Source organism: Centroberyx affinis, unplaced genomic scaffold (genome assembly GCF_046629955.1).
Source record: "Centroberyx affinis isolate AG114_WGS23_722 - 3 ecotype Tasmania unplaced genomic scaffold, CSIRO-AGI_Caff_v1 ptg003554l_1, whole genome shotgun sequence".
Classification (NCBI taxonomy): Eukaryota; Metazoa; Chordata; class Actinopteri; order Beryciformes; family Berycidae; genus Centroberyx; species Centroberyx affinis.
Window position 1 is genome coordinate 81,246 of NW_027281489.1, and position 10,892 is coordinate 92,137.

The window sequence follows — 10,892 nt, forward strand, 5'->3', positions numbered from 1 at the left end:
TTTAACCACAGGATATCAATGTGTGCATTTTTTTTTTTTTTGCTCTATTATGTTGTCTTTAAATGTTGTCTTTAAAGTATTGTGTCAGTTACAGAGCTTGGCATCCGTACACTCAAATAAAACAAGGCGCCAGACAGACTGATATTAATGCATGTGTTCGGGAAGTAGAGAGTCGCCATGTAGTAAATTTAATGTACGATGCAATAAAAGGAATGAGGCCGAAGTTGTAAAAAATATCCAGTCCCATACAGATTCTGAAAACCAGGCGCTTCTGTCGGTCAATATTGTCAGCATTTATGGTCCATGTTATGATTCACTTTCGAAAAAATCTGATCCCCGCGCTTTTCAGACCAGACAGCATGTCTACAGTAGATTTGAGACTAAAAATAGACACAGGATGGAATGCATGCTGTGAACTCAGATGACTCACAATATATCATATAGAAGAGCATAATCATCTATTCATTAACAGAGTCGGATATCTTTGATTCGTCTTAATTGTTTGATCCCATGCTATACAGAACAAAGTAATATGGTATCTTATCGCCTGCAGTCATTTGATGTCATACAGTGTATATGTAATACAGTAGCTTGCATCATGTAAACAGATATAATCTATACTTTGTTACAGTATGTGATAGTGTATAGAGAGTATAGAGAAAGTTATTTGTATCTCAAATTAATGACATTTTGTTATTCCATGCTGAAGCTACCACGGTAGGATCACGTTGTTAAGTCTATTCTAATGTTTCCCTCTTGTGTATTACAGTTCTGTACATATTGTAGAATGCAGATAGTGAACTCTGCTTGCTTTGATGTTCTGAAGAGATGCAGTATGAAAGGGTTGATAATGATATAACACCCCAGATAGCTTTGAACTCTCTCTTAATGCGGAATGGGGCCTGGCGTCTGGGGGCCGATGCATACATGTACGGGTCTCCATGTATTTTGATCACAGTATCTGCTCCAGGCATTATCCAACATCACAGTATATAATGAGCGATTTCCCATTCCTTATTAACCTGTGGATCGTTCCTAACCTACAACTTCACTTATCAATATTCATTTAATACGTCTATGTCACTGAATTCTATTCTGAGCACTGCTAAGTTTTTGAACTGTGCATTACTCATATCCGTCATAGTCTTGATAAAGAGTTTGAAGGGGAAAAATGAATCAATTTACTCTCATGCGTGCCCATTCACACGTTCACCGTGGGTCGCTGCGCTGTGACATTTTGAGGGGAGTCGGCTGGAGTTCACGCAGAGAGGAAATGTCAGGCTGGGGCCATATGTTCGGGTGCGCTTGTTTTCTGTCCCCTAACTCCCAGGTGGAGAACGACTCCATATGTGTTGTAAATAACAGTGGCTTCTCTGGCGCCAACAGAAGTGTCAGGAGTGCACAAATACAGGCAGATGCCAGCACACACGCACACTAACACACAAACACACGCACTGGCATACACACAGGCACACACTGAAACACGTACATACACACGTGGACACACCCACTCACTTAAAATGTGCGTGCACAACATAAATATATATATATATAAATGCCTGCTCACACTTACAAACAAGTGCACTAGCACACTGCACACACACACACACGTACATACACACACCACATTCTCATATCCACATCAAAGCGTCACACTTCCAGCTCTGCTGAGAGACAAGAAGCCATATGTCGTGTCCCTGAGATGTTTTCCTTGTCCATGGATTGAATGCAACCAGGGGCATATCGATAAGTATTGAGTGGTCTGCCTGCGAGACCCATAACAAGAGAGAGAGTCTGCACAATTTACACATTAACACAGCCATGGGCTCTGTCCATGAGTTTCCAGCTGCTACTGTGACACCTCCAGCAGTTATCGGTCTTATACAAGCCACGAACGCTGTTTCTGGTCTTGTTTAGAACAGCCGGACCATTGTGCACAAAGTTCGTCCATGTGTTCGATAGCCAGTCTGGCTCTGCATCACATTTTCCTTCCTCTCTGCATTCCCTTGGCACAAGAATGGAAAATATTCTCTTGCTGTTATAAGATATAAAATAGAGTAATATGGTCGTTTCCTGATAAACCTCAGGTAATAATCACCTAGTGCCTGTGAATTTTATTCATAGGGCAAATTCATCTCATATTCATCTGAAATTCGTTCCCCTTTTTAATAGAAGGCTTCCATTTCCCTGAGATGAGATTTGTGTGTGAGATTTACAGGGAACCATTTGCCACGGTGTGGGTGTGAGGAAAAGAGAGAGACTATCAGTGTCTGTGTGTGTGAGAGAGAGACAGAGAGAGAAAGATATATAATATATATATATATATATATAGTCCACCATTTATGAGTTTCAGAATAAGAAAGATACCATGGCAGACAGAATATGTGATAGCTTACATAGAACAAGACCGTCTCAATGCCTGCCATCTGTTTAAATCCATTTGCATTCCAATTCCCTCGAGATCTCTCTAACAGAGATACCAATGTCTCTATGCTGGGATTTTTTTTCCCCCTCCATTTTACCCGCTGGTCCTTGTCCATTCACAACCATTATAATCTCAATGTCCCCACTAGGGGGCAGTGTGAGTTGGAGACACAGTGCTTACAACGGGACTAAAGACCTAAGTGGGCAGCAGTCGGAGGCAGGGAGTTAGCGGTGGCTCGCCCCTGCTTTTAGCTGCTACACTCCTGTCATTTCATGCCCATCACCAGCGAAACCATGACATTAGCCCTATTAAACCGGGGTTCATTGAGATCTTGATTATTCCCAGAGCATCCAATATTGTTTCATCTGTGATACATGCTAGCGCTCCATCCAACACCTGCCCCTTTCATGGCAATTTGCACCCTGTGTAATTGTCAAGACTTCATTATTATGAATTAAGCGTCAGTGGCGGCAGTGCAACAATCTTGGAAGGCATCAATGCCTCTATCAGGTTGGCTGTGTGACTGGCTGGGGCCAGATGGTGAGGAGGCTTCCAGATTTGTCTTTCTGTGGTAGATTAATTGTTTCTCAGTCTCTGCACTGCGAGACTTGTTTTGTTATTGGGTTACACCCCCCGAAGAATTCTAAATATTTGACTGCCAGAACATTTTACTTGACAATGAGTAAGCTGTCGACTTTTTTTTTTCCTATTCTGCTATCAGAGCACTGTACAATTAATTAATGCTACACTTTCGAGTTGTTAGGGAAGCAATGGGTGCACTCATTGCTTATAGCAAAAACACTGGATGGAATGATTTTACATCCTCCATTTAATTTATTAAAAATGTTGGGGAGTGGGTAAGACATTGCAAATATTAATAAGTTATGTTTTGTAAGGTTGAGTTTTGCCCCCCATGTCTTTTGACAATATGATGTTCCCACTGATGCAAGAACATTAGATTGACCTGAAAAGTTGTGTTAGATTTGTTTTTTCTTCTGAACTAGACTGGTCGACTTCAAGTCTGCTTATCTAATTTTTATTTTACATTATATTGAGAAAGTAGGAAAACTGAGTGAGGGAGACTGAGCTGGTTAAGGTTCTGGCAGGATTTAAACCTTAGCCTGCAGGGGTAAAACAAGCAGTTTGATTACAAAACACTATATTATCAATTTTTATATAAAAAAAAAAAATGTTACATGCATTGTTGAATATTTAAACAGGTGCTTACATCCTCTAAAATGGTAGTAAAGGGGTCAAATAAAGTAAGTAAATGGATGAAGATAGCTAATAACTTCTAGATTTGATTTTCAAAAGTGAGTTTTATTTTCATGTCAGCAATCATTTTGTCCGAATAGATGCCAGATTTTTCAAATGGTGGATTTGATGTTGGTTATTTGTGATATAATATTGTTGATATTCACCCCCAATCTTATCTCATAATTTATCCCCCCATTGTTTGCTTATCCTCATCTGTTGACACTGATGTATGTCTTCTTGTTAATGATCAGATAGGTGGGTAGATCTACTGTGCTGTTGGAAGAAAGCTTGTAGTAAAAGAGTAAATAGAACAAAGTGCAAATAATAATAATATTAATCTTCATTTATATAGCACATTTCAAAACAGAAGTGCTTAATGAACAGGCAATATAAAGAAACAGCAAAACAAAATAGCAGTAGTGAGGAAAAATAAAATAAAGTGAAATAAATAAAAATATGAAGATAAAAATAAATAAATTATGTTCGGTATAAAACACGCAGGTCAAATTATTAAAAGGCCTTTTTGTACAAATGGGTCTTCAGAATTGATTTAAAGGATGACACTGATTTGACCAGTCTGAAGAGCTGAGAGGACAGTGTGTTGAAACAAGCATCTTATCTTCCCTCTGTTTTATTGATTTGCAGGTCTCATAACGCAGCCAGAGACGGGACCGCCAGGGAGGGACTGTCTGAGGGATCCGTCTCTCCCCTGGACACTGGACAAACCACTTGCAGTTTCCTCCAGAAAAACACTTCCTATTTCCTATTCCCTGCTCCTTCCTGCTGTCTGTCATTGGATCAACATGTCGCGCCCGCCTCCTCTCGACTCTATCTGCCTGCTCTGTGAATTAGCAGCGCTCCCTTGTGCCACGGAGGATTGGAAACCTGCACATCCTGAAAATTGTTTTGCCTCAATGGGAGTCCTCTGTTTGGAACTGCTGTCGCTAACTGCCCCGAATGAAGGATTTCCCCCGTCTCGCTCTCCTCGCCTCTTAAGGGGCGAGATGGGTTTTGAAGGGCAGGAGTTCCAGAGCATAGACAGGATCATTACAGACCAGACCCTGTGGCTTCTTTGACCACCTCGCCAGGCCGTAGACCGAACTGAGCGCTCACTGCTGTGAATAGGCCTTCTGCTGGAGTAAACCTCCCATATTTTTATAGACCAAAGAGGAAAACAACAGCTACGATCATTGTGACAGAACGGACCATCTGGCAAAGACAGACGGAGACTTTGTGAACTTGCTGTTTGTGTCGCCACCGACCAACGACTGCCCCGCACAGAGACATGGTGCACAGTGGACCGATGCAAACCGAACCTTGTGTCTAGTGGGACCCACATATGTACCGTACACAATCAAAGGAGTACCTTTAACACTTTGGAGACATTTTTTCTCAGACTAAGCCCACCACTGTATTTTGAAACTGGAGATATAGGTACTACATAAATATAACTGTGTATCAAAAAAATCTGATTTGCATTTTTCAATAGCTATGGTTGGGACAACTTGCAATAAGCAACGGTTGGTCACCGGTGAAGGAGTGCAGATAATATCAAAGAAATTATGAATATCTAAAGAGAGTATTAAAGCTGTTGAGTCTGAAAAGAAGGAGTAAAGAAATGTCATTAAATGTATTTTGAAAGGCCCTAAAAAGTTATATATTTAACAGTTTTATATGTTGTACCTTTGTAGAGAAGCTTATTGGACATAAAATGTGGTCACAATGGCAGTTTAGTAGGATGTGAACAAATGCTGTTGTTCTCATTACTGCTGGCTCGTAGTCCTGAGTTTTCTGTTCACACATCTGTAGCCGCTTTCTTTTCATGGTTATCTACAAGTCACTGTCTATCAAAACCATTAAGGAAAAAAAGGAAAGTGACATGATTTACTGACTGACTGATCTACAGCCAACTGAACATTGTATATCTATGGTAGTCAATGGAAGCCATTGGAATCTGCTAATTTGCTATGATATTGTATTGTACACGGTGTGGAATACTGACTCGTTTCCTCTCTATGGGTTTTGATCTCTTAATTTATTTTTGTGCTTGTGTTTGTTCGCACAAATCTGGCCTCTCTCCGGCGACAACGGCGACTACAGCGTGGAGAGAGAAAGACGAGGCGGAGGAGGCACTGCAGAAGTCTTAGAGTCATTTACATAAGAGACTTTTTTATCATGAAATATTTTAAGAATAAATTAAATACATGAAAGAAAACGTCACCTGCAGATATAGACCGTTTTGGTGTCCAAGGTCATCCGACTTATTAAGGAAAATTCAATTGATCTTATTCTGGTCTTATCTTTATTGACTGCATATCTCCAAAAGTGACTACAAAAGGAAGTTTCCCTTTTTCTAGATTCATCCTGAAGAGTGGTATAAAGCCCATACAGTGCAAACTAAACAATGAGCTGATACTGTACATAATGTACGCTGAGAAGTAGGCTTGTGACCAGATGGTTGCTGATTTGAATCCCCAGGAAACTCCCTGGGAAAAACTGGGTGGGGGGAAGTGAGCGGGTAACATTTCCCCCTCCCTCAGCTGCTATCGAGATGCACTTAATCAACATCCTCATCCCTCAGCTGCACCAGTGGCAAACAAATGGCTGCACTGGGCTCCCGTGTGTGAATATGTGTAACCGAATGAATACGAAGCGGGGCATTGCTGGAAAAGAGAATGCACGCCCAACAAATATCTCCTGGATAAATAAATGTTATAAAACAAACACAGTGACAGAGAATATCCTGTAAGGGGTCAAGATAGTTTGACTAGGAAGTCAGCATTTAAACCGTGAAAATATGATTATCTCTGACGGGAGCTTTCATTCAGTTATATACAATAGCAGGCCATAATGAATGATAATTGATACCATGCTGCAGTGCTGTTAACAGTATGAAAATGTCAGTTAGTGGCATTAATCTGTATAAGCACGCAATTATGCATTCCACAGAACGCTTTTATAGAATGATGAATGCTGTCATGTGGTTTTCCAATACAATTTTCAAGGGCTTTTGAGTTGACTCAACACCCACAGTGGTAATGACTGTGTGTACTGCTATAGGCTGCAGAGCTGAATAGTTCACCATGGCTTCATTTTCAGTGTGGCTTAAAAAAAAAAACAATTTTGCTGCAACACTTGATGATACAATTTCTATATTTAACTCATTCCAGTACCTGAAGTAAAACTGCATTTACTTTTCTCAGACACAGCTCTCTGCAACTAGAAGTTCCATTAAATCTCTCCATGTGGAGACTTTTGTTCCAAAATGATACGCATTGTTTTGGATTGCAAAAAATTAAAACAAATTATGGAACAATTATGGTGTTAGTTGATAAATAATAATATTGAATGATAAACCTCAGATTTTATCACTCAGATTTTTTTCCAAAAATGGATACACAGTATTTTGGAAATGAACTCTCCAATTGTTCTCCTAATCCTAGCACTAGATCCCATATCTGCTGCAATAGGATAGGGAAAACAGGTCCAGTGTCACTTCAACATCCACTTACAAGCCATATGAACACAAAATAGACATGGAATACATATCAACTTTATTAAACAAGCAGTAGAAATCCATCTGAATCCCCTCTGAGTCTATGCAGGCGACAAGGTCTTTTGATTCCAAGATAAACACTGAAGGCCCAAGAAGAGTTTGTTCAGTTTCACCATGAAAGGCACGGGCCTAAATGTTTGTTCTTGGTCTTAACCCTAGCTTGGCTCACTAAATCCAGGTCTGCACTGTTACGCTTACCCATACTTGGCTTTTACTCTGAGAGCTAACACAGCGATCTGGCTGGCTCAGCCTATCCCAGTTTCTTCTATGCCTGTGTGTACAGAGGAATATCTGGAGCCGAAAATGAGACCTCACAGTAACCGGAGGGGCCTTTTTTTTTCTCTGTGAGAGACTGATTGTCGGGAGAGGGGGAGGGGTGTTTAATTACATCAGATTGAATTCCAATAATCTGCTCCATATCCTTGAGGTTTTTCTGACAGCGTTCGGAGTCACGCCTCTACACGTTTTAATTTGATTAAGACAGGACAATGTGGAGTTTCCTGGAGCAACGGGTACATGCAGGTACAGTAGAAAAGTAGTGCTGCAGAGAATGACACCATTGGGGAGTCAAATTGGGTCACCTATTGTGGGATAATTATTATTGAGAAGAAGAGTGTGTGGATGTGTGGCTTGGGTGGGTATATATATTTTTTTGTTTTTCTTTTCTTGCCTCAAAGCCTTCAGTGTATCTGTGCATTTTTCTCTTGGTTAGTACTTAGTATTATTGTATGCATCTGTATGAAGACGCATTACTGCCTTTGTGCGGCCCAAGAGAGGATAGGCGAACGTGCCTGTGTGCTTGTGTTCCTGCATGTTCCTGTGTTTGTTTGTCGTTGAGCTGTGCCTGCAGCGAGGAGAGAGAGACCGGGTCGGCTGCCGCAGCTTTACAGCCTGCACTAAACTCTGAGGGGGAAGATTCTCACTCCATTTACAGCCAAGATAAATCTCAGCAATACCAATACTGCATCACACTGCACAAAATATTATTATTTGCTGTGATGGATAACATTTACCTGCTAATTCAAATTTCATATTGTGAGTCTTTGTTTACAATATAAATCTAATTAAGTGCAGCCATCGCGGCGCAAGGTGGATCGATACGCAATATGGCCAGCACAGCTGCTTACCTCACAAGGATGCCTTCCCCTGCCAATATTTTCAACCTATAAAATGGTTCAGGTTTTCTCAGCATGGCCAATAATCTGTCAAGGTTAGGGCAGAGAGAGACAAAACATTACCTCAGTGGGCGACGTGCTGGCTACATAGGAACGAATGACTAAACCAGAGTCATGTGGCTTCATGATGGGCTTTATCTATCATTTATTTTCCTGTAATGGAAAATAAAAGTTTATGGAAGATTCACAAGGCTGTGAATTCACAAGGTTTTTCTTTTCTCTTTTTTTTCAGTGATAGAGGACTGTTTTGATGAATGCTAACATTTTCCTTTAAATTCTCAGAAATACACATAATTACTAATTTGTATATAAAGTATGCCGTTGAATATTTCTCTTGATAGACTTGAACCCAGACAGTCTTCAAGAGGTGTTGAGGTAGAATAAATGGAGCAAAGAAAGAAAGAAAGAAAAAACACAAAGGATTGGAAAAATGCAGATGCGTCCTCCATCCTATTTGGTAATCAAGGCCATCGAAAGAAAGAAAGAAAGAAAGAAAGAACAAACAAACCAAGTCATGTGGCTTCATGATGGGTTTTATCTATCATTTATTTTCCTGTAATGTTTATGGAAGATTCACAAGTGTGTGAATTCACACTCAAATTCTCGAGAATTCCCATGAATAATTACTGTATTACATATCAAGTATGCTGTTCTGACTTTTGAACATACAATTTTTTAATGTTTATTTTACAAGACAATTAGAATATGAACACGTCTGTCTGACTGCTAATACTCACCATTAGTCCTGGGCTGCCCTTCGACCCTTTGAACATGTATACTACAAATGTTCAAGAAATGACTATCATCACATTCATCTAGAAAACATTTATAAAATATGAAAATGGGTATATTGAAATGGTTTACAAATAAGAATATTTAAAACAATGTTTGGCACACTCAAACATTTTGGCTTTGGAGCCGTCATTATTGCATAATCCAGCTGTAGTCCTGGGTTGACCTTTCACCCCGCTGAACGGTTTGCTGAGCTTTACACTGTAAAAGTCCCAGATTAAGCTCCAGAGCTCCGGGCCTGAGCTCTGCTTCGACTCCCCAGACCAACCTCTCTGTGGTGAGATGGTTCATTGTCAGCTGGGTGTTCAGGCTCCATTTAACTCTAACTAACAGCCTTTAGTCATTATCGCTGCTCATTAATGCTGCACTGGTGCTGCTGAGCCGGCCTGAGAGCATCTGGGTTAGGTGACTGCACCATGTGTAACTGTTAAGACCATGCAGGGGTTGTCTGTTTTCTTTGGATAGTCGGTTCTGGTTTCAGTATTATTGGCCCCAAAATAATCCTAATAATGTAATTTTATTGAGGTTATTTGCTAACTTAAACTTAATCATCTTTAGAGCTAATTTCCCCCTATTTTTTTTCCTGGTCATGAATAAATCTTCGAGCAGTCGTTATTTTTCCACCCAAATGGATATATGGTATTTTACCATAAAACCCTTTTCTTGTTTTTTATTCCTAATTCTTACCACAAAGTATGTTACTTGCTATTCAATATTTTTTATATATGAAATGTCTCTGTACAGCCCTCCTCTTGCCCCAATCCTGTTTTTCACCAGACAGAGTTTTCAAGAAGTGTTGAGGTAGAAGAAAGGGAGCAAAGAAAGAAAGAAAGAAAGAACACAAAAAAGAGTGGAAAAATGGAGATGCGTCCTCCATCCTCTGGCATCGTAATCAAGGCTGGCGAAAGATAGAAAGAACAAAAGAAAAAGAGTGTTGAAATAAAGAGACACATTCTGCATCTTCTATGGCATTAGTAATCAAGGCCGGTGAAAGAAAGAAAAAAACAAAGAAAGAGAAAGAAAGAGAGACACAAAAAGAGTGTAAAAATAAAGAGACACATCCTGCATCCTCTATGGCATTAGTAATCAAGGTTCGCTGTCTGTGTTGGATTTTGCCCCTCCGTATCCCCGGAAAAGGCAGGGAAGCAGGGTGACAGCTGGGGGCCTGGCCAGCACATTGGAACGCTAAATGAGAAAAATGACCAGCCTTCACCGGCTCTTTTAAAAACTCATTTACATCCTGTCAGATTCCATTATGGCCGGGGACCTGTGCCGGAGCTGCAGGACAGGACTGGGCCTGAGCGCACCGTCCATACCGGCCAAGCTCCTATCAGCCTGACCCGGCTCACCGGTCCAGTAGACAGCTGATTCTCCTGTGTCAAGGTTTTTGGCTCCTTCTTCTTTTTTTTCCCTCTCCTTTTTTTTTTCACCCCCTCCTACCTTTGCTATGCTCCTGGCAAACAGTAGGTAGGTGATTATCAGAGTGCCTGAAATCCCACTTTTACTCTTTCATACAATTACTGTACAGTATGAGCACCTAAGAGCATCAGCGGAGAGGATTAGGCCTGCTAAATGCTGAGCCTTGAATAAATTATCTGCTGGGGGGGAGTTAGCATAGGCAAAAGGAAGCAGGGAGCGGATGGAAGGGAACAGTGGGTGGATTTGGCTTCTTGACATTGAAATACAT

The 10,892-nt window shown here is 40.6% G+C and overlaps 1 protein-coding gene across 1 annotated transcript in view; it reads left to right on the forward strand.

Annotated features, from left to right (window-relative positions):
* Positions 1–10,573, forward strand: part of tafa5a (TAFA chemokine like family member 5a) — an 82,519-nt gene extending 71,946 nt beyond the window's left edge. The window contains exon 5 of the mRNA XM_071540038.1: positions 10,453–10,573. Within this exon, the coding sequence (XP_071396139.1) occupies positions 10,453–10,573 (121 nt within the window). The remainder of the gene's footprint in view (positions 1–10,452) is intronic.
* The last annotated feature ends 319 nt before the right edge of the window (positions 10,574–10,892 follow it).